Source organism: Bubalus bubalis, chromosome 2, assembly GCF_019923935.1.
Source record: "Bubalus bubalis isolate 160015118507 breed Murrah chromosome 2, NDDB_SH_1, whole genome shotgun sequence".
In the NCBI taxonomy this organism is placed as follows: domain Eukaryota; kingdom Metazoa; phylum Chordata; class Mammalia; order Artiodactyla; family Bovidae; genus Bubalus; species Bubalus bubalis.
Window position 1 is genome coordinate 74019360 of NC_059158.1, and position 25456 is coordinate 74044815.

General features: G+C 37.4%; 1 protein-coding gene across 6 annotated transcripts in view; it reads left to right on the forward strand.

Annotated features, from left to right (window-relative positions):
• CHN1 (chimerin 1) overlaps positions 1-25456 on the forward strand; it is a 202051-nt gene that overhangs the window by 35173 nt on the left and 141422 nt on the right. For 4 of the 6 annotated variants that reach the window (XM_044933506.2, XM_044933518.2, XM_006073585.4 and 1 more), the window contains exons 2-3: positions 14870-14908; positions 21869-21924. In XM_044933506.2, the coding sequence (XP_044789441.1) occupies positions 14870-14908; positions 21869-21924 (95 nt within the window). Of the gene's footprint in view, positions 1-14869; positions 14909-21868; positions 21925-24660; positions 24748-25456 lie in introns of those variants that run through there. The other 2 variants (XM_044933512.2, XM_025274568.3) reach the window with 2 other exon arrangements.

A 25456-nucleotide genomic window follows, 5' to 3' on the forward strand; every position in this document is an offset into this window, starting at 1 on the left:
AGAGAATGTAAATTGTCAGGGGGATTTGAGCGTTTTAGTTAGGGTGACAGGGAAGGCATCACTTAGAGGGTGACTTTTGAGGAAAGAACTGAAGCACGTAAAGGAGCAAGTCAACAGAGATTCTTTTGGGGAGTGCATTCCAGTCCCAGGGAACAGCTAGGTGGGAGTTTCCTTGTGTGTTTGATGAATGGCAAGGAAACCAGAGAGACTGTCCAAGAGTGGGTGAGGGGGAGAGAAGTAGGAGATGAACTCTATCAAATAAGGAGGACAAATCAGCTAGGGTCTTAGAGGTCAGTGCTTCTGGGCATTCAGATGCATGCACATCACCTGGGGATCTTGTGAAACTGCAGATTCTGATTCAGAGATGAGAGTTGGGTCTTGCAGTTCTGCATTTGTAGTGGCTTACCAGGTGATGTCAGTGTTGGGGTCTTCTTTGCATAGCAGTTTTGTAGACCAGGGGTCCCCAACCTCTGAGATCTGATGGCTGGTGACCTGAGGTGGAACTGGTGTAATAGTAATAGAAATAAAGTGCGCAGTAAATGTAATGCACCTGAACCATCCCCCTCATCCCTAGTCCATAGAGAAATTGTCTTCCCCGAAACCAGTCCCTGGCACCAAAATGGTCGGGGACTGCTGTCGTAGGCTATTGTGAAGACAGAAAACAATTGGAGAGAATCTAGCTGGAGAGTATCAGATTCTGACTTCATGTTGTAACATGATTAGCTGTGATGTTAATAATGGATCTGGAATCTTTTATCCAAAACTCTTGGTAACAAATGTATGTTAGAATTCAGAATTTTTCAGATTTTAGAAAGGTAATACGTTTTGTATTTTTACATACATACAACACCCTAGTAATGTCTGAGCCACCAGTCTCTAATCACACAATAGTATTTCTTCACTGAAACAAGTGGAGTCACACTCCATCTAGTAAATAAGGACTAAATATTCTCACATCCATTCAGGTAAGGTTTTTGCCATCAAATCAGTTATAAAGAGCTATTAAAACAGTCTTAGGTTCAGGTTTGATTAGAGTTTGCAACCAAATGAGTTATAAAAATATTTTCACTCTTCAAAGAATTCAGATTTTGGTACTTGAGAAAGGTGGATCTTTGTTCCTATGGTACTTCCAGTTAGTTGCTCCTCATGTCGCCACATAGAAGGAGCTTCTTTGAGACAAAGAGATCCAGTACATGTTCATTTTGGGGCTTGCTGGCTGCAGCTGTTGGCAAGAGAGACCACAGCCCCAGATCTTTCATGCCGTGAGTTCTGCTCTCGAAGGAAGAAGCATAGATAACCTGTCAATTTGAAGCACAAGTTCTCGTTTCCATAGAGTTTTTGCATCTTGGCATGTGCACAGTCAGAGCACTGTTGATTAAAACATGCTGAGCGTTTTATTATACCTTGGGACAGCTAAGCATGTGCTTAAAATTATCCAACTATGCTCATTTGTGGCTTACACATTATTAGTTCCATATCTGACTGTTTCCTTCCTACAGCTGTGAACTGCCTTTTCCCACATTTGGCTCCACATCCTGTGATCTCAAGCAAACTTTTCTGTATTCTTCGGAATCTGTTTTGTGTGTGTGTTTGAGAAAGACAGATAGAGATAGACTCTGATCGGTTTTCCCAGAGAGGTCCGGTTTAAAAGAAGCACATTTGGAAATTATCAGTGATAAGATGAGGGAAGAAGTGACCTTTTCCACCTTACTTATCCATAATATCAAAATATTGCTAATAAACATTACCTGTCTTTCCCCCATAGAGTTAAATTTAAGGGTTAATGTATCCTGTTTCTGAGTGACTGTCCTCTTGATAAAACTTGAAAACAGTAATTAATTGTAAGGCAAGACTTTGAAAGATTGCTTGCTGACATTGTGGAATCCTGACTATTCTGTGAATCTGTGTTAAAAAATAATGTACATTCTAAGGCTAAGAATATGGTGATAGATTCCTTTCCCAAGGGCAAGGATCCTAGTGAGCGATTGCTACAAAACTGTATATTTAAAGCAATGGGAAATCCTGACCTATGGGTCAGGAATGATTTGTCCCAAAGTATGAATAGCAAGGAGAAGAAATGTTTGTAACTTTTCCATTAAGAAAAGAACGAGGGTATTGAAGGAATCGAGGGCATTTGAGACAACTGAGTTATACTTCTTAGTATAACTAAGATCTCCACTAAAAGTGTTTTCTAGAACTTGTATTTATAAAAATAAAAATTCTGTGAAGAGTTTTCATGGTTATATTTTTAATATCTGTGATTTTAAGTCCTCTGGGTAGTTAAAAGTCTTAAGTTGTTGAATTTGGAAAAAGTATTCCCCAGGTGTATTCTTCGTGTGTTTGGTAAAATGTATATATTATATGGTATATACTCTCTTACAGATGTAGAATTACAAGGGTTTCTTGAACGATTTATTGCGGTTTAATTTTAGATATGTGGGATGCAGAGAAATCAAGTAGAAGAGTATATACTCTATCACATTCGTTGAGTTTTGTGTATTCTGCGTTTTGTGGTAGAGGGTTTTAGGAACTGTATCATGTTAGTAAAGGTGAATTTTTTACTTATCTAACAAAATCCAAATGGGAGCCATTTGGGCACCTTGAGAGCTAGATAGGAGTTAAGTCTCTTCTTGAAGTTCTTGTTAGAAACCTTGTGTTGAGTGAGCCTGAGGACTTTCTGTTAATATGCCAATATGTTAGGTTAACATGACGAGAAATGATCAAACCTTTTAAAGAGAAAACTTCAGAGAGAGATGCCTTGTCTAGAAGGAGAAATAGTAGGTTGGAAAATGACAGCCCTTATTACCTTTGAATTGAGCTGAATGACCTAGTTCCTGTGTATAGATTTTTGTTCCAAGAACACTGGAGAGTGAAAAGATGGGAGTAAGCAGAAGGCTTTGTTTGTGTAGTTTGTTTGCTAGGTCTGCCAAGTTGGTTAGAGGAAACATTGCTTAGATCTTTAATTAAAGGCCAAGCTTGAGTTTTCAAAAGAGATTTCCAAGTTGGGCTCACATTTACTGTAGGAGGCTTTGTTGGCCAAGCTGTGGGTCCGTGGTTGAAGAGTTGAGCGCTGCGCTTGCAGAGTATTTGTTTTTGGAGATCTTTGATGAAGCTACATATCACCGCTCTAGCTGCACAGTCTCAGAGGTTTTTTTTTTTCTTTCCCATGTACTAACAGTTCTGGGTCATTATTCTCTGAAGAATTAAAAACAATTATCTTTGGTTTTAAAAATAGTTTATTTCTGTCAGAATTTTATCATGACACATCACTTTTCAACTTGGAGCAGTTTTAAAGGACTTTGTTTCTTCTGAGGGTGAATTTAACTGACCTGATTTGGCCATGACTTTGCAGAGTGAATATTAATTGTTTTAGTTAAAATGCTTACTCATTGTGTTTTGAAGCATCTTCTAGGAAAGACATTTAGTCGGTATGAGTTATCTAGAAACCTAGCAGAGCTCTTTTTTATTTGTTTTCTCCTTAGAATTGTGAATGTTGAATGTTAAAATGCCTTTAAATTTTTTCTGTGAACTTTTGTTTTCCAAGAAATATGTTTCTTTTAGAATTGAGCTTTCTTTATGACTCTTGCAAATATTAACTGTAGTAATTACTTGGTATTTATTGTGAATTTTATGCCCTTGTTCTTTTAGAAGATCACTTTATTAGTAAAATAGTTTTATGGTCACAAGCACTTCACTATTTTGGTATGCCAAAATTTGGTAGACAACAGGTGTGGATTAGTCATTAATGCATTGTATTTTCTGGTGAAAACAGGATAGGAAATCTCTTGCCAGTAGATTGAAAGTTGAGTCTTCATTTCAAGGGAAAAATGGCTCTTTTTCTTATCCATAGTGTCATTTTTTTAAACAGAACTCTACATTGTTAATTTTCAAACCAAAGGCAATCTGAAACATGCTTTAAAACATTAATCACGTAGTTTTTGAGTGTGAATATGTCATTAGTCTAAACCTCATTTAAAATGCAATGTAGTCTTTGTTGAGAAAATTCAACATATTATTAAAAAGTTGTAAAAGCCTTTTTGCTTTGAGCCTAAAACAGTAAACAGCTTAAATTTATAGCTTTAGAATGAACTATTTATATTTTAAAAGAAAAAGTTAAGCAGGTTTAAACTTCATCAGTGGAATATTATTCTAAGCCAAAGAATTCATAAGACATAACTATTATATAATGATTCACAAAACTGTGTAATAGATTAAATACATTTTTTTTACATTTTCAAGGGTCAGTCATTTTCAATGACATCGTAGATGTACCAGGCCTAAATAGGATCTAATTGGAGAGAGTATAAATATTTAATTCAGTTGTACAGTGTTTTAAGTTAATCTAAAAATTCAGAACATCAGGGTATTTATAAGCACATTTAACCTTGTGACTCAGTAAATGGTATTCCATGGTGTTCCTCTCAGACATCTGAGTATTTAATACACAAAGCAGAGGAAAACACGTGGTCGTTACTTATGGATGCCCTCCTGGACCGCACAGTGCAGATTCCCTCCAGTGCCTGTCTCAAGCTTTACTCAGTGTGTCATTTATTTTAGCCACTCTGCATTTTCGCAGTTTCTCAAAAACTATCTGAACTGTCTTGCTTCTGTGCCCTATTCACTGTGTTGCCTCTGTTTAGAATGTTATGCTCTCTTTTATTTCCAGTCTCTTTCCCTTGGTCCCTATATTTTAAAAATCTGTCCTCAGAGCCATTGTCAGATGATGTCACCTCTGGTTTGTCTTTCTTGACACTCTGGCCAAAAGTGATTCCTATATCTCTTTCATTCTTTCATCAGGTCAGCAAATACTTATTGGAGCCTAGTCTTGTCAAGCATTTTGACAAGGTGATGGTTTATAAAACTGTAATTATGTATAAGAGTATTATGTATTACTCTTATTATATTACTTTATTAGTAACCAATCATATCCATCCTGTTTTTCTTATTGCCTTTAAAGACATAAACTACATCTGGACCTACCCTGTTACTGACATTCTTACTCATAGAAGCTCTTTAATATGTATTTACTGAATGAATTAAACTTTCTGATTATTTTAACATTTCTGCCATAAACTTTATAATTTAACATTTTAACAAAAATCAATAATTTGATATTTATATAAAATTGTCTTTTATGTAGTGAATGAAAAGTATTACTGACACTTAAAGGCAGTGGGAAAAATGAATTTTGTGGGTATGTACTTAATTTAAGCTCTCATCTATACCATGCTAAGATTATTTTAAGCAGCTGTCCCTGAATTTTTTAAGGTGGTTTTAAAATTAGCTGTCACTGAGTAATAGGTTGTCTGGCTGTCATTTTCAGTCATGCTCTAGAGATGAAGTCTGTCCTGTTTAAATGCTTGGTCTGGGTGGATTTTCTGACAGAATAAAAAGAGGTGATGGGAGCCCTTGAAACCTGTAGCTGAAGGCTCTTGATAACTTCCTTTGAATAAGCTGAAAGAACTTTGATCCGTTAAAGGAATTAATGATTTCCTCTCTTTTTCTGTCTTAGTTAACTTTTATATTTCTTCTATTAGATAAAATGTATCTTATTCTACCTTCGGAGAAGGCAATGGCACCCTACTCCAGTACTCTTGCTTGGAAAATCCCATGGATGGAGGAGCCTGGTGGGCTGCAGTCCATAGGGTCGCTAAGAGTCGGACTCGACTGAGCGACTTCACTTTCACTTTTCACTTTCATGCATTGGAGAAGGAAATGGCAACCCACTCCAGTGTTCTTGCCTAGAGAATCCCAGGGACAGGGGAGCCTGGTGGGCTGTCATCTCTGGGGTCGCACAGAGTTGGACATGACTAAAGTGACTTAGCAGCAGTAGCAGCATCAGCATCCTACCTTACCCCATGTCCTAAATATGCCAAGGAAATCATCATTTGAAATAGCTGTTCTCATATGTGCGTGGATTTATCTCTGGGCTTTCTATTTTGTTCCATTGATCTATATTTCTGTCTTTGTGCCAGTACCATACTGTCTTGATAACTGTGGCTTTGTAGTAGAGCCTGAAGTCAGGTAGGTTGATTCCTCCAGTTCCATTCTTCTTTCTCAAGATAGCTGTGGCTATTCGAGGTTTTTTTGTATTTCCATACAAATTGGGAAATTATTTGTTCTAGCTCTGTGAAGAATACCGTTGGTAGCTTGATAGGGAGGCAAGAAGATACAATGGATTAAAGACAATCTCTTTAACAAGTGGTGCTGGGAAATCTGGTCAACCACTTGTAAAAGAATGAAACTAGAACACTTTCTAACACCATACACAAAAATAAACTCAAAATGGATTAAAGATCTAAACGTAAGACCAGAAACTATAAAACTCCTAGAGGAGAACATAGGCAAAACACTCTCTGACATACATCACAGCAGGATCCTCTATGACCCACCTCCCAGAATATTGGAAATAAAAGCAAAAATAAACAAATGGGACCTAATTAAACTTAAAAGCTTCTGCACATCAAAGGAAACTAATAGCAAGGTGAAAAGGCAGCCTTCAGAATGGGAGAAAATAATAGCAAATGAAGCAACTGACAAACAACTAATCTCAAAAATATACAAGCCACTCCTACAGCTCAACACCAGAAAAATAAATGACCCAATCAAAAAAATGGGCCAAAGAACTAAATAGACATTTCTCCAGAGAAGACATACAGATGGCTAACAAACACATGAAAAGATGCTCAACATCACTCGTTATCAGAGAAATGCAAATCAAAACCACTATGAGATACCATTTCACACCAGTCAGAATGGCTGCGATCCAAAAGTCTACAAGCAATAAATGCTGGAGAGGGTGCGGAGAAAAAGGAACCCTCTTACACTGTTGATGGGAATGCAAACTAGTACAGCCACTATGGAGAACAGTGTGGAGATTCCTTAAAAAACTGGAAATAGAACTGCCTTATGATCCAGCAATCCCACTGCTAGGTATACACACTGAGGAAACCAGAAGGGAAAGAGACACGTGTACCCCAATGTTCATCGCAGCACTGTTTATAATAGCCAGGACATGGAAGCAACCTAGATGTCCATCAGCAGATGAATGGATGAGAAAGCTGTGGTATATATACACACTGGAGTACTACTCAGCCATTAAAAAGAACACATTTGAATCAGTTCTAATGAGGTGGATGAAACTGGAGCCTATTATACAGAGTGAAGTAAGCCAGAAAGAAAAACACCAATACAGTATACTAACACATATATATGGAATTTAGAAAGATGGTAACAATAACCCTGTGTACGAGACAGCAAAAGAGACACTGATGTATAGAACAGTCTTATGGACTCTGTTGGAGAGGGAGAGGGTGGGAAGATTTGGGAGAATGGCATTGAAACGTGTAATATCATGTATGAAACGAGTTGCCAGTCCAGGTTCAATGCATGATACTGGATGCTTGGGGCTGGTGCACTGGGATGACCCAGAGGGATGGTGTGGGGAGGGAGAAGGGAGGAGGGTTCAGGATGGGGAGCACATGTAAACCTGTGGCGGATTCGTTTTGATGTTTGGCAAAACTAATACAGTGTTTCAGGTTTAAAAATAAAATAAAATTAAAAAAAAAAATGAAATAGCTGTTCTCAAAGCATGTTCTAGGGGCTCCTACAAATCTCCAAGTTTTTTCAGAGTTTTCACAAGGTCAAAACTATTTTAAATAATAGTAATAATGCATTATTTGCCTTTTTCATTCTCCTCTCTCACAAGTGGCTAGTTGGATGTTCCAACTGTACATGGCATGTGATGTCGCAACAGATTGAATACAGAAGCAGATAGGAGAAACCAGCTGTCTTCACTTATACCAGATAGTAGAGAGATGTGCAAAATGTAAAACAAATTTTTGTTCTGAAAACTAAAGTTTTTTTTCATAAAAATGTTTAGGATATAACCAATTTATTATTTTTAATAAATTACCAAATATATGCTATTAAAATTTGTTTTAACTTCTAATATGGTTAATATCAATAGAAATTGAAAGCTCCTTAGAATCCACATTTTGAAATCAAAAAGTCTGAGAGCCACTGGTTTAAAAGATTAAAAATATTTAAAATATCTGTCAGACTTTTAACAGATTAAAGGTGAAATCTTCTTGATATAGTCAAAGTATCTTCAGACTATAATCTATCATCATTGATTGCATCAGTCTCTAATTGTTAAGCATTTAGGTTGAATCCAGTTTTTTTAGTTTTAAAAGAAATATTTCAGTGATATTCCTCTGTATTAATATTTGCCTAGCATACATAATTATTTTATAATAAATTCCTAGAAATAGAACTGCTGGGTCAAAAGTGTGCAGAAAGAACAAATATACTCCCATATTTTTTCCTCATTTCCTCAGTTAGCAGGAAATTTAGTATCTTCCTCTTTAGGCAGTCTCCTTCCCCAGGTTTGAACTTCATGAGGCTTGCTCAGTCCCAAAGTAGTACTATTCTCTTACAAATACCCAGAAGAGAAGTTCAGTAAGTATAATTCTACATAACTTCCTTCTCTTTATCACTTTCTGTCAGTGTTAAAGTCCAGCCTTTGGTAGATAGTTGCTTGTCTGACTGCTACTAGGATATCCATTTTAGTCAGATTTGGCCCAAGTCACAAAGTAGTGAACCCAACTGGAGGTCAGGATTGAGTTTATTTGTTCACACTCTTACACTGAACGTTCCATGTGTCAAGGAGGCTGAGGTCAGAGACACTTCTGGCCTTGGCCTCATGCTGGGCCAGTATCTGTTCTTCCTAATAAACCTGTGAGCCCATTTCGTGACTCTAGATCACCAGTTTCAATTAATTCACCTTCAAAGTTATTTTTCTTTCAGCAGAGTTTCTGCCTTTTCCTGCCATTAGAACTTGTTTTGGGTTCTAAGTTTCTTCTATGACAGAACTTCTTAAATTTGAATCTGAGGAATCAAAGATGAGGGTAATGTTTCTTCCCTTCCAGAAGGATTTAGGATGCTAGAAAATTGGTCTCAGCAACTCTAGCAATTAATTTGTTAAGAGTCTAAGGTATGTTTTTCTAAACCATGCAACTTTCCCGTCCCAATGAGCCCCTTTCCCCTGAGTCCTGAGGATGGTGGTACCTACCCTTTGCCTTGCTTGTTTAACAAATGGTCCATACCACAGTGAACTAGTATCTCCACCCCTAGACATAAGGAAGACTGTCATAATTTTTAAATGTTCTTTTTCAAAGAGCATCTCATTTACTCTGCCTTACAGATGCTTGTTACACACTTTTAAAGGCTCATGATATGTATTGCCAGTTCTTTGGAGATCTTGCACCAGTATACACTTCCACTGGAAAAAAAGATTGCTAGGAAAAGACTTTTTTTAAATAAAATTAATTTATTTGTTTTAATTGGAGGCTAATTACAATATTGTGATGGTTTTTGCCATACATTGACATGAGTCAGCCACGGGTGTGCATGTGTTCCCCCTCCTGAATCCCCCTCTCATCTCCCTCTCCGTCCCGTCCCTCTGGGTTGTCCCAGTGCACTGGCTTTGAGTGCCCTGTCTCATGCATCGAACTTGGACTGGTCATCTATTTCACATATGGTAATACACATGTGTCAGTGCTATTCTCTCAAATCATCCCACCCTCGCCTTCTCCCACAGAGTCCTTATATTTGTGTCTCTTTTGCTGTCTTGCATATAGGGTCATCGTTACCATGTTTCTAAATTCCATATATATGCATTAATATACTGTATTGGTGTTTTTCTTTTGGACTTACTTCACTCTGTATAATAGGCTCCAGTTTCACCCACCTCATTAGAACTGATTCAAATGTGTTCTTTTTAATAGCTGAGTAATATTCCATTGTGTATATGTATCACAACTTTCTTATCCATTCGTCTGCTGATGGACATCTAGGTTGCTTCCATGTCCTGGCTATTATAAACAGTGCTGCATGGGATACACATATGTCTTTCAGTTCTGGTTTCCTTGGTGTGTATGCCCAGCAGTGGGATTGCTGGGTTGTATGGCAGTTCTATTTTCAGTTTTTTAAGGAATCTCTGCACTGTTCTCCATAGTGGCTGAACTAGTTTGCATTCCCACCAACAATGTAAGAGGGTTCCCTTTTCTCCACACCCTCTCCAGCATTTATTGCTTGTGGACTTTTTGATAGCAGCCATTGTAACTGGCGTGAGATGGTACCTCATTGTGATTTTGATTTGCATTTCTCTGATAATGAGTGATGTTGAGCGTATTTTCATCTGTTTGTTAGCCATCTGTATGTCTTCTTTGGAGAAATGTCTGTTTAGTTCTTTGGCCCATTTTTTGATTGGGTCGTTTATTTTTCTGGTATTGAGCTGCATGAGCTGTTTGTATATTTTTGAGATTAATTCTTTGTCAGTTGTTTTGTTTGCTATTACTTTCTCCCACTCTGAAGGCTGTCTTTTCACCTTGCTTATACGGAAAAGACTTGCAAAACCCACATTCTGTTTTTAAATGTCACTAATGATTAGACTTCTTTTAGCATTAAAGGAAACACAAACTTAAATCCCAGTATTTCTTGGTTATTTGCCAAATACTCATTTCATTTGGCCTCAAAACTGTGATCTGTAGCATCTTGAATAATGTCTTCTATAATACAGTGGGTGTACAGGCAAGATCAAAATAATAAGAATGCATAGGTGAAATCATTGACAATGCCCTGAGGCAAATATGGTAACATCATCATGTTTTTAACTTCACTTTTGGTGAAGGCTGGAGAGGATTCTCATTTACTAAAGTTCTCCTGAGTGCAAGATGCTTAATGTATGATACCTAATTTTATCCTCCAACAAACCTGTGTTATTACTGTTCCCATTTTAGATGATATTATTGCTCTATACATAAAGAAAAAAGAGGTAGTAAGTTTCCTAAAGTCACACAGCAAGCTAAGGTTCATATTCCCCTCCAGAAATCCTATCTAGGACCAGGTAAGCAATCTCCCAGAGACAGAACTTTGAATATTAGCCTCTTTTCCTCTCACCATCTCCAAAGTGGAAGTGATCTCCAGGGTTGCCTGCTCATCTGCACAACCGTGTACAGAGTTTGCAAGGAGTTAGGGCCAATGACAAAGTAAGAGGGCACAGTCCCAAACACTTCTCTCACTTCTGACTCCAAGTGCAAGTGGGAGGTGGTTCCCTCAAATCACCTTTGGGCTTGATAATTCTCCAGAAGGACTCATAGGACTCACTAAACACTATTATACTGAGAGTCATGATTTATTACAGGGAAAAGATACAGATTATAATCCACCAAAGGAAGAAGCACCTAAGTCAGGGTCCAGGAGAAGGACTGAAAGCAAGCGTCTCTTGTCCTCTGTGGAGTCAGGATGCATTGTCTTCCAGCACTGATGTATAATGAGACACATGGAGGATTTCCAACCAAGGACACTCTCTCAGTCCTTGAGTTCAGAGTTTTTAATGAGGGCTTTATGACTGATGGCCCACCCACAGGGTGGAACTTGGTCTCCAAATTGACTGACACTGTGTGACCTAAAACCCCACCCTAAGTCACATTGTTACTCTCTGCCTAGCCCAAGGATCCCAGGCAAATAAAATTACTTCCTAGGAGCTGAAGGTGAAAGTTAGACCTCTTCTTCAGTTCAGTTCAGTCGCTCAGTCATGTCCGACTCTTTGCGACCCCATGAATTGCAGCATGCCAGGCCTCCCTGTCCATCACCAACTCCCAGAGTCCACTCAAACCCACGTCCATCGAGTCAGTGATGCCATCCAGCCATCTCATCCTCTGTCGTCCCCTCCTCCTCCTGCCCCCAATCCCTCCCAGCATCAGAGTCTTTTCCAATGAGTCAACTCTTCACATGAGGTGGCCAAAGTACTGGAGTTTCAGCTTCAGCATCATTCCTTCCAAAGAACACTCAAGGCTGATCTCCTTCAGAATGGACTGGTTGGATCTCCTTGTAGTCCAAGGGACTCTCAAGAGTCATCTCCAACACCACAGTTCAAAAGCATCAATTCTTCGGCGCTCAGGTTTCTTCACAGTCCAACTCTCACATCCATACATGACCACTGGAAAAACCATAGCCTTGACTAGACGGACCTTTGTTGGCAAATGTCTCTGCTTTTGAATATGCTATCTAGGTTGGTTATAACTTTCCTTCCAAGGAGTAAGCATCTTTTAATTTCATGGCTGCAATCACCATCTGCAGTGATTAGGTGCAAAGTTAAATTCTTTACTACCCTGGGTCTCAGCCTCGTTGACTGCCTTTTTTCTTTTCTTCCTGGCTGCATGTGTGTCTTCCACCGGTGGGTCAGGAGATGCCTCATCACTGCAGTATATGCTGTTTGGATGCTGGCAAGAAGGCTGAGACACACACATGAATATTTCAGGCCAAATGCTAGGAGAGTGAACATCCACTCTCCTGTTAAACCCAAAACTGGCTTAGCATTGAATGGCAATTTAACAGGATCCATATGGCATCGATGAAATCATTAAATGACTTGAATGCTTAGAGGCAAATTTTTCCTCGTATAAAAAATACAATTCAATTAATTATAATTTATTTTTTGAGACAAACATCAGTACAATTAACCTTCCAAACATACATGCCCACCCCCACCCCCACCCTCTCGCTAGGTAAATATGTATATATCTATATATAACTGTGCTAAGGTCATATTTCATCCTAATGTTATATCATTGAGTTTATCAGTGAGTTTACCTGAGATGGTAGTTTTCCTAAATAACTACTCATTCGTATACAGATAATCCTCCTTATTCTTGATTCTGTATTTGCAAATTTGCTTACTTGCTAACATTTATTTGTAACCCTTTTAAAATAAATACTTGTGACACTTTCATGGTAATTTGCCAACATTTATAGAGTGGCAAATTGAGTTGCCTGACCTGTATATTCCCAGCTGAGGCTGAGCAAGGCAACTCTGCCTTCTGTGTTTCAGCTCTCATACTGTAAACAAGTGTTCTTATCAGGACCTAGTTAATGCCACTTTTCTTTTTTTTGGTATTTTTGTGGCTTTTTATTGGTGATTTTATTTTTTTAAATGGCCCCTAGTGTCAAAATTCTGTCTGGTGTTCCAAAGTGCAAAAAGGCAATGATGTGTCTTATGGAGAAAATACATGTCAGATAAGCTTCTTTGAAGCATAAGTTAAAGTGTAGTTGGCTGTGAGTTAAGTGTTTATGAACCAACAATATATGCTAATAAGGTATCTTTAAACAGAAATACACAGAAAGAAAAGTTATATATTTATTGGTTGATGAAAATATGACCAGAGGTTCACAGGAACCTAACTTGTTTCCCCAGGAGCAGTGGTTCAGTGTTGGTTAATTCATTGTGTATGGTGATGTTGTAGGATGTAACTTCTGTGAATAATGAGAGTCAACTCTATTTATTGCATTACTTCATTCATTTATTCATGTCATCTTTTATTCATTCTTTGAGAAAACGTACATGAAAACTTCTCCTGGTGCCAAGTAATTTCTACATGACGTGGAATTTCCCTCTTGTGTCCTTTTGCCCATCATTGGTAGTCTTACTGTAGCCCTCTGATTCATGTGGTGGTTTATGGTAACACATCAAAAATGAAGTGTAAGATTGCATTTTAAAGGTTGGGGATTGGGGGCTGAATGTGTTCAGTCGGTGACAATTTTAATATGAGCTACACATGCAAGTGTCACCCTTCTCAGTAGACTTCCTGTGAATTTCCTTGTTTCCTTGGAGACCACGATTTTTAGGATCAGATTCCTCAATGGGTTTATGTTGGATTCCAGCAGAGCCAGGTGATGTGTCTGGCTACACCTCCCGACACCAAAATGCTATCTGCTGGTTTGGCTGCACGGCCTTGCAGGCATGACTTCGAGCTGGCAAGATGATTCCTCAGCTGTGCTTTACAGATGAGAATGCCAGGCTGTCGATCCCCTCTCCTTTCTCCTCATCACTTTCCACTGCCTCTTCACACTCTCCTAATCCACATTCAAGCAGAGGGAGGTGAATGGGCCTGGAGAGCACATGTTCACCTCATGTTCTTAGTAGCTCCCTAGATACACTCACCTACACTGAAGTGTTTCTCATTTCCTGGTTTTGATTGTCCAGGATGTATGAGGACTAAGGTCCATACAGTGGTCATGTATGGATGTGACAGTTGGATTGTGAAGAAAGCTGAGTGCCGAAGAATTGATGCTTTTGAACTGTGGTGTTGGAGAAGACTCTTGAGAGTCCCTTGGACTGCAGGGAGATCCAACCAGTCCATTCTGAAGGAGATCAGCCCTGAGTGTTCTTTGGAAGGAATGATGCTAAGGCTGAAACTCCAGTACTTTGGCCACCTCATGCAAAGAGTTGACTCATTGGAAACGACTGTTGCTGGGAGGGATTGGGGGCAGGAGGAAAAGGGGACGACAGAGGATGACATGGCTGGATGGCATCACCAACTCGATGGATGTGAGTTTGAGTGGACTCTGGGAGTTGGTGATGGACAGGGAGGCCTGACGTGCTGTGAGCGACTGAACTGAACTGAAGGTCCATACCTTGCTGTTCTTTTCTCCTAATGTTAATATGCTGGCATCCTCCCAAAGTGAAAAATTCCAATGAGTTCAGGAATCTTTCAGTGGAATGAAAGTTAAGCCCAGAGACATTATTGACTGTTATCTCAGTGATGATAAAACAGTAACAGTTAAGCTTGGTGTTCTCAAGTGATATGCAGTTGAATAAATAACAATAATTTTCTTCAAACAACTCTGTGAAATTTTATTCCAAGGAAGGGGGGACCAAGACTAAAAATCTTTGAATACCCTTTAGTGCCTAGCACAATGCCTAGGACAAATAGACCTCAACAAATATATATTAAATGAATTAATGGTTAAAATAACTCATTTAAAATACAAATATTCAGTAACATTAATTTGTTTTTTCTTTCAGACACAGATGAATATAGACCTCCTGTTTGGAAATCTTACTGTAAGTGTACAAATAATTTTAAATTGGATGGGTTATAGTGCTTTATAAGTAACATAAAAATATTAAGATATTTTTAATATTTTAAGATATTTTTAGATTACATAATCTAATCTTCAATAGATATGAAGATTGACTCAATTTTGTGCCCACTATTGAAAAATTAATTTACAACAGGATTTGTGACTAGCACAGGAAAAGAAACTGGGAGGAAACAGGAACATTTCCACGAAGCCTGTACATGGTTTGCATGTTAGGAATGCATCTCATCCGCCTGAGTTCACATGGAACTCTGTATTACAGAACTTGAGACCGCTTGCTGACAATGGCTGGAGAAACTAATGCAAGGAGAACTAACTGAGAATTCAAGGAGTCTTTTCTCAGATCCTGACTTTATATCAAAAAGGAATAAATAAATGATGATAAGTCAAGAGGCTAAATTGCTAGAAAGAATGGGTAAAAAGAGGCAAAAGAAAGTTTTTTGGTTTTTTTAGGAATTGCCTTCTCAAATATAAGAGACATTTGAATTCTATATTGTTCTTTAAACTTTACATTAGAATACAATTTTTTTCTAATGAGTCTATGTTCTTAGTCCTTTATATTCCCTTCCTTGTTTCCTAGAGAATATTGTTGCATCAAATAAAAGCTATTTCAGATTTTTAAAACATTGAAATAAGGTTAATACAGTAGTTTTTTTTTTAAATCCACGGATGCACTGTTGTAGAAACCAGTACTGTAAACTTCTTTATGCTGTATAGAGTCGAATAAGCAACCTAAAAAAGTTTAAATATAGATTATTAGCATCTTTGTAAATATCGAGTTATTCTGTATTTTGATATTTGTAAGTTGTTGAAATTTGCTGACTGAAAGAGCAGGAATTCAGATTCTTATTTGTTTTGTGTTCCCAGAACAATATATTGTTTAATAGGTTTCCACTTTGGGCTAATTATAGTAAGCACAAAATGTTCAAAAATGAACAGTCTCTAAAAATATTTCCATGGATGTATTTTCCCTCACTCCTGTTGCTTTCTTTTTGTTTCTGGGAGGTATAGTTCAAAGAATGAACAAAAATGACTAATGTTCTTTACCTTGCAAAGATTTTGTCATATAATCTCATTGGTGGGAGGCCTATTAAAAATTTTTCTCTGCATTTTCTGGTTTTCAATTTATCTTTATTCCCTTTGCTCTGACTTGTGCCTTGCGCATTTTAATGTAAGAGCATTTATAAAACCTCAGACTGTTATTTAATCTTGGTGGTGATTTTTCACCCTGCAGAATATTGACTGCTAAATGTGGTATATGCAATTTGTATTTTCTGTATCTTCATATGTCTTAGAGTAGCAACCATTTGTCTTAAAAATGGCATATTTCCTCTTTTATTTTGGTGATAATACTGAGTTTTTATAGTTTCTTTTAGTGACTTCAAGCCTGAAGAACACTGTCACCCCTCATCATTTTAATAGTAGAACAAAGAGGAGATTATTAGAATAGACTTTGTTTTCTGACCATCAAATGCAAAAACTTCCAATTCAAAGAAATTTTGTGATTAAACTGTTAAAGCTAAGCTGAAAGGCCCATCCCATATTTAAAATGAGTCATGTGAAATTACTTTATGAAATCATGATGTTGTCTAAGAATTTGTGTATGTGCACATTTTAACTAATGAGAAACATGTAAAAATTACATTCTCACATTGAAGTAATTGGTATGATTGTTTAGATTGTTAAATGTGTTTGTCAAATTTCTGATTCTAGGAAGAAATTGAGATGTGGGTTGAATTCTTCTGTTTTCTTTTGCCTTTGCCACTCACAGTCACTTTTACAGTTTTATGTCCAGGTAACTGTAAATAATCCCCAGTAAGGTATTTAATAATAATACTGTAAGAAGTTCACACGTCCTAGAGTCTGTGCATTTTAATAGGAAAAGGTTTTTTTAGAACTCAAGTCTCTGACACCCTTATTTCATCATCATGAGTGGTTGAAGTTTTAAGTTACTGGGGTAAAAGACCCTGCCCAGTACCCTCAATAATTGAGCTGTGACATTTTGTTTAATTCCTATATATGCCTTTTTCAGAGTTGATGAGTAACAAATTCTGTTTGATCATCTTTGGGACTGACAAACCTTAATGCATATGTTACCTTCTCTGTATTGTGACTTAAAATTTTTATAATTAAAGTAATTCTCAAAATGGTGTGGTAAAATCTAAATGGATTGAGACTTTAAAAAAATCATGCATGTCTGTCCACATAAGGAGATATAAACAGAATGAAAGCTATTCAGAATGTTTTGATTGTTCACATCGATTCTGTACTACATCTATGAAACTGCAGGGGACAGTTACATTCTCATGTCAAAAGTTGCAGCATGTTAAGGATTTTTCTTCTGTCTTTAGCTTGGTGGGGTCCGAGCAGCTTTTCATAATGTGATTCTATAAGAAACATTTAACCTGTATCTATTTTGTGCATTCTGATTTTGGTTCAGTTGAGCTTGTGAGAACATAGTTCTAAAACCTTACAAATTCAAATCAATAATTAAGTAGGAGTTAGCAAGATGTCCACGTTGAGAACTCTTAAAACAAATGTAGTTTTGTTGCTTTTCAATATGTCTTTCTTGAAATCAACCAGGGGCTTAACAGTTTCAAGAGGAGCTGGAATTCTCTTTTGCTTTTATTTTTGTTGCTAAATCTCTTAATTTTTAAATGTTAAAAACAAACTTTAATTTAAAAAACAGATGCTGAAAAAACACATGTAAGCCAATTTTGACCTCAAGATGCCAGCTTGTGGACTCTGAACGTGATTCACAATGTATTGTCTCTAGGTACTAAGAATTTCTGTAAGAAGTACATAAACATTGACACTTTTGAGGTGATTGAAAAATGCTGAGTACTTTAATCATACATCTTCTCATCTTGAATTTGGCTATTAATTTTTGGTGAATTATTACACGATTGTGCAATTTAAGTTTCAGCTGACTTTCAACTTAAATTACAAAAAAAACTACCTTCTAAATTTCAGTTCAGTCGCTCAGTCGTGTCTGACTCTTTGCGACCCCATGAATTGCAGCACTCTAGGCCTCCCTGTCCATCACCATCTCCCAGAGTTCACTCAAACTCACGTCCATCGAGTCGGTGATGCCATCCAGCCATCTCATCCTCTGTCATCCCCTTCTCCTCCTGCCCCCAATCCCTCCCAGCATCACAGTCTTTTCCAGTGAGTCAGCTTTTCGCATGAGGTGGCCAAAGTACTGGAGTTTCAACTTCAGCATCATTCCTTCCAAAGAACACCCAGGGCTGATCTCCTTTAGAACGGACTAGTTGGATCTCCTTGCAGTCCAAGGGACTCTCAAGAGTCTTCTCCAACACCACAGTTCAAAAGCATCAATTCTTCAGTGCTCAGCTTTCTTCACAGTCCAATTCTCACATCAATACATGACCACTGGGAAAACCATAGCCTTGACTAACCGGACCTTTGTAGGCAATGTAATGTCTCTGCTTTTCAATATGCTATCTAGGTTGGTCATAAATTTTCTTCCAAGGAGTAAGCATCTTTAAATTTCAAAATCGCTGCAGTCACCATCTGCAGTGATTTTGGAGCCCCCAAAAATAGTCTGACACTGTTTCCCCATCTATTTGCCATGAAGTGATGGGACCAGATGCCATGATCGTAGTTTTCTGAATGTTGAGTTTTAAGCCAACTTTTTCACTCTCCTCTTTCACTTCATCAAGAGGTTTTTTAGTTCCTCTTCACTTTCTGCCATAAGGGTGGTGTCATCTGCATATCTGAGGTTATTGATATTTCTCCCGGCAATCTTGATTCCAGTTTGTGTTTCTTCCAGCCCAGTGTTTTTCATGATGTACTCTGCATAGAAGTTAAATAAGCAGGGTGACAATATACAGCCTTGACGTCCTTTTCCTATTTGGAACCAGTCTGTTGTTCCATATCCAGTTCTAACTGTTGCTTCCTGACCTGCATATAGGTTTCTCAAGAGGCAGGTCTGAATTAATTATTCTTATTAATTACAGTTTATGATTTTTTATGATCCTTTTGATGAACATTCCCTGAATTCATATGTTATATTCAGTTATATCCAATATTCAAAGACCCTCCCTTTATATGTATTTTTATTAAAAATGAGTCATAGAGCTAGATTAACCCTTGGTACCAAGCCAATAGGGGAGGTGTTTGTCTAAAAATTACTCTTCTCAATCAAACAGAACTATACCCTTTAAACTCTGATGGAAGCAAAGAGTAAAATTCTTATGAGGTTATCACTCTTTTTCATACTGGCTTATCTTAATACTTGCTTACTGAAAAGGTAAATGCATTACTGATGATAACCAGATGCTATGATATTTTGTGCTTTTACTCAAAATCAACACTTATCTAATAACTTGTAATGTCCTCCTTGGACACTACTCAGTTCTCATAATTGAGTTTCCATAGGTGACCCTACTTTCTAAACCATTTTCTTGACAAAGCAAAACTACTGCTCAAAACAGAAATGTGAACTGAATTTTCACGTCTTAGTTACAAATAGGGAGAAGTGGACCTCAAGAATGGACCTTTTCTGCAAATTATGTTTTGGTCCTCTTGGGAGGATGGAGATTTACAATTATCTCTGGGCTTCATACGTGTCTCAGTGGTAAAGAACATGCCTGTCATTGTGGGAAACCCAGGAGATGCAGGTTCCATTCCTGGGTTGGGACAATCCCCTGGAGGAGGGCATGGCACCCCACCCCAGTATTCTTGCCTGGAGAATCCCATGGACAAAGGAGCCTATGGTCCATAGGGTCGCAAAGTTGGACACGATTAAAATGATGCAACATGTGTGCTCTGGTGATGCACACGTGCTCTCGCTAAGTGGGCCACACAAATTTATTGTCACTGCTTTTTCTCTTCCCTTCCCATCTCAGAATTATCCCCTTCATATTATCTGTTTAATCCATGAAAAACATATTCACAGGAGTATTTTTGAAAAACCAACTTTCTCTGTAAAATATGGTTATCTAAACTATTTTAATATATTTTGTCTCGGCAATTTTTGCAACAAGGAGAATAAGGCAAAGGAATACATTTCTATCAGTAGATGTCAAACATTATTAAATGAGGAAGTGTTTTGTTTATTTTTTGATTCTTAAACAATAAAGCTCCATCTTCTTAGCACCATTTTAAATCATAGCATTACCATGTTGTTATGTTTTGGTGATGACCTGAAGATGCGTTGTGATAATCAAATATTTATTGTAAAGAATTTTCTGTATTAGTATCAGTAACCTACATATAAAAATAGCTAATCTTTGTTGTTTATCATATGCTGGGGACTGTTTTAAGTCTTTTACGTATAATATTTAATCCTTTCAGTTATCTGTAAAGTAGAAACTATTGTTATCCCCAAATATGAAAACTGATACTCAGTATGCAGTGTTAGTGGCAGAGCACCAGCATTCAAATTCCAGGTGGTCTAGTTCAGGAGTTCAGATTTGCAATTTCAGTGTGCCTTTACATAGCAGTACAGAGCAGTGATGTGTGTCTGTCTATGTTCTTAGTATATTTACTGTATGTATACACAAACAGGCTCCTCTGGTGGCTCTGATGGTGAAAAATCCACATGCAATGCAGGAGACCTGGGTTGGGAAGATCCCCTGGAGAAAGGAAAGGCTATCCACTCCAGTATTCTGGCCTGGAGAATCCCACAGACTGTATATAGTCCATGGGCTTGCAAATAGCCCATGGGGTCGCAAAGAGTTAGAAATGACTGAGTGGCTTTCACTTTCATACACACACATATACATAGTCTAACTGTATATATTTAAATATGTCTCTGCACTATATGTGAATATCATCAGAGGCAGAGTCTATATAATATGTCCACTTGAAATGTGAGCCTTGTATTATTTGACAATCCCAGATGCTGTCCCAGATATTACATTGACCAAATGTCTATGTATATAAATACACTATTAAATTCAGTTATGTTGATTATATGTGTAGAAATAGAAAACAGATTTTCTCCAAGAGATAAACTTAGACCTACATAAACACACTTTCTCTGATAACCATACATTCTTTTGATTTTTTCTTTGTGTAAGGTCAAAAAGCCTGAAGTGAGGCTTAGAGGACATGTGTGTGTGTGTGCTCAATCGTGTCTGACTCATTGCAGCCCCATGGACTATAGCCAGTCAGGTTCCTCTATCCATGGGATTATCCTGGCAAGAACACTGAGTGGGTTGCCTTTCATTCTCCAGGGGATCTTCCTGACCCACTTATTGAACCTGCAGCTCCTGCATTGGCAGGCAGATTCTTTACCATCGAGCCACCTGGGAAGCCCTTAGAAGGTCATGGTATTGATAAAGTTTTTCACCAGTCCATTTTCAGATGTCCAGAAAATTATCCTTTGGCTAGCTATTTGGTGTTTGAATTCTCTCTTGCTGCATTTACCTTAGTTGAATAAGTGGTAGTAACTTTGGCTCAGAAACTTTGTTTCTAGGAGAGATTATCTTTGAAGATATATGTTCACAAGATAAATGGGGGGAAAAACAGTGTATGTGTTACATCTAGCCTATAAATCCTAATTTTAGTTTCAAGTTTGACACTTAATAATGTGCTGTTAAAATACACAAATATTATTTGTTTATAACAGAGACATTCTTTATGTAATATATCCATAAAAATTGAGGAAAATAAATGACCAGATTATGGAGAGCAGAGCCAAATATCCAGTATTGAGTTGTTGTAACACTCTGTGGCTTATAATTTTTTTTATTTGTGTTTGCTTCTGGGCTTTCACTAAATATACTTTAGCTTACTTTCTTTACTTTTTTCATAACAAAATTTAATTTAATAGCAAATAGGACTGTACCACAGTTTTCTTATGAAAGTTAAAAAGCAGGCAGATTTTGATTCCTAATACATTCAGATGTTCTGCATAAGGGAAACTGACATCTTTTATTTTCTAACTTCCCAGTATATCAACTGCAACAAGAAGCCCCTCATCCTCGGAGAATTACCTGTACTAATGAGGTGGGTGCAATGAAACCATTATGAAATGTCTCTCAATCATTTGTTTCCCAAACTTTGAACTTTTTCAGTGGTGTGGTTGTTTGTGGGATTAACTGTTAATGCTACTTAACATCATAAAATTGTAACTTGAATGCATTTTTCTTAACATTCTTCTCACTTTTTAATAGGCTGTTTGGAACAGGATAGAATAAGACAATATAGCTTTAAGTGATGTTAGTATTCTTTTCAGTGAATATATACATTCTTCCATTTCTTATTGTTTTATTCTTTACTTCTTAAAACAAAGTTTGAAGGCATCATTGTAACATTATTGAAGTAATTTTTCCATCAATAGAAGATTTAAATCATGATTTTAAAAATCAAAAGTCATAGACAGTTCACCAAAAGAGATACATATATATGACATGATAATATATGAAAAGATGTTCAACTTCATTAATAAGAGAAATGCAAATTAAAATATACAGTGAAAATTTTCACTTTTCAGATTGGCAAACGTCCAGCAGCTGAGAATATACTCTTAGTTGGTAAACCCGTGAGGAAATAGGCACTCATATATTGCTGATGGGAATGTGAAATGCTACAACTTTATATGGTAGTTTTGTAATGTCTAACATCTACATTTATCATTTGACCTAGCAGTCCAAGTTCTACTCTAACTCTGATGAATTGCCTGTACAAATATGAAATAGCGTATGCTCAAAAGTTTTTCACTGTAGGATTATTTGTAATGGCAGAATGTTGAAAAAAATCTAAATGTTCCTAGGCAACTGATTGAATAAATTACAATACTAAAAAGAATAAGGAAGAATTCTATGAGCTGATATGAATTATGTCCACATACAGAATTTATATGTAGTAATTATGGTCCCTATTTAGTAATAAAGAAGGGAAAATAAGAGAGAAATAAATCTTTTGCAAAAGAGAAACACAGGAAGGTTAACCCAGGTAATAGTGAAATAGTTTTCCATAAGGAGTGGGTGAGGAGCAGTGTAGAGGGGATAGGGTGGAAGTGAGACTTCTCTGAGGGTGTTACTTCTGAACTATGCAAGTGTCTCACATATTTAAATAACCAAATTAAATAAAAAGGATTAAAAACACTCTAAAATTGAATACAAATAGAAACAAGTGAACATAACAAATCCATAACGTTATATCACCCCTTTGCTGACAAAGGTCCATATAGTCAAAGGTACGATTTTTCCAGTAGTCATGTATGGATGTGAGAGTTGGACTGTAAAGAAGGCTGAGTGCTGAAGAATTGATGCCTTCCAACAGTGGTGTTGAAGAAGACTCGTGAGAGTCCCTTGGACTGCAAGGAGATCAAACCAGTCAGTCCTAAAGGAATATTCACTGGAAGGACTGATACTGAAACTGAAGCCCCAATACTTTGGCCAACTGACGTGAAGCATCAGCTCATTGGAAAATACCCTGATGCTGGAACAGATTGAAGGCAGGAGAAGAGGACGACAGAGGATGAGATGGTTGGGTGGCATCACCGACTCGATGGACATGGGTTTGAGCAAGCTCCAGGAAATAGTGAAGGACAGGAAAGCCTGGCATGCTACAGTCCATGGGGTCACGGAGTCAGACACTACTGAGCGACTGAATGACAACAAATCATCCAAATTAAGTAGCTTTTAAACATTGTTTTGGCTATACAGATGTAGAAGGAAACATTCTAAGATCTGAAACATATGAAAAGATCTTTTAACTATAGTTAGTTTGTTGTTGTTATTGGTACTTGTTCAGAAATTCTGCAGTTATCCTATTGTAACATAGGATAGAGCAAAGGAGTAATTATATTGGATTTTGGGGAACCAAAGTTTTAGGAGATACAAATATGGAATGGGAGGAAAATGACAAATACAGTGTGGAATTGAATTTGAATTGGAGGTATCAATATGACCTTATAGATTTTTTAAAATGTATTTTCCATCTCAGTTCATGGAAGGGTCTTAGAAGAAATGTCCCAGTAAGAATGAATAAAACCAGTGCTCAGATTTTATTTTCCAAGTACTATTTCCTACTAAAAGGAGTCAATGCTCCTTAGAGAAATTTCCTGATTCTAGAATATAGGGGTGGGAGGTCTGGGAGCATTTTACGTCAGAAAGCAGGTGGATGAGGATGTGTCAAAAATACATAGGATCCCATTTGAAGAGTTCCTACAAGCAAAATGTGGGACAATTTGACATCAGAAAGAATCATAGTAATGAATTACAACACATTGAATGAAAAGAGAATTTGTAAGTCTATAATGTTACTTAAAGAAAAACCTTCTCCAATACAAAGAGGAAAACAAAGGGGAGAAGATTGTTCTTTCCAGTAGACTAGTAGCTAAAAATGCAGAAAGAATGGTAATGATTTTTTCACTAATAATTGAGTCAAGCAGGGATTTATCATTGGACATTAAAACATTGAATAAAAAGTTATATGTGAATAGAATAATCACATGGTCTTGATTATATTTCCAGTCCAGTTCATTCTCCCCAAATCCAGACTATATATCCAGCATCTGTTCTACCTCTTCCTCCAGTTATCTAGTGGGCATTCCAAATATAACACGTCCAAAGGAGAACTGACCTTTATTCTCCTTCCCAAACCTGCTTTACCAGAGCCTTGCACATCTCAGTTACTGGCAGTTCGTTACTTACAGTTGAACCAATCCAAACCATGCATCATCCTTGATTGCTTTTTATTTTTTTCTCTCTCATCTCCCCACAATTATTCCATCAGGAAGTCCTATTGGGTCTGTCTTCAGAATAAGTCCAGAACATGTCTAGAATTCTACCACTTCTTACTATCTCCATAGCTACCATTCAGGTATGTACTTTGGAAACTGCTAGATTCCCACCCAAATCCATTCTTTCTTTGGAAATAAGGTTACTCTAAATTTCATCAGCTTTTTTTTTTTTTTTCAATAGTCATGTCCATGTGAAAATTTTCTCTTGTGGAATAGAAGTGAAGGTTAATGTTGGGTCCATTAAAACTTTCCACCCAAGTCCTTCTGAATTATTTTTACCTTCTGCTTGGATTCAGATAAAAACTAGGAACTCTCGACAAGGAGATGGTGGAGCTACAAGATGGAAGATACTTGGATGTAGGACAGTTGTGTTCTTGACCTGAATACTTACCTAGAAATTATATACAGGGCATATTTAGTTTTTGCTTCCTTGATAGCTCAGTTGGTAAAGAATCTGCCTGCAATGCAGGAGACCCCAGTTCGATCCCTGGGTCAGGAATATCCGCTGGAGAAGGGATAGGCTACCCACTTCAGTATTCTTAGGCTTCCCTTGTGGCTAAGCTGGTAATCCGCCTGCTATGTGGGAGACCTGGGTTCAGTCCCTGAAATGCAGGGACTGATCCCCTGGAGAACGGAATGGCTACCCACTCCAGTATTCTGGCCTGGAGAATTCCATGGACTGAACAGTCCATGGGATCGCAGAGAGTCGGACACAACTGAGCGACTTTCACTTTCATACTTAGTTTCGTTGTGCTTTGCAGATAATACATTAACAAATTGAAGGTTTGT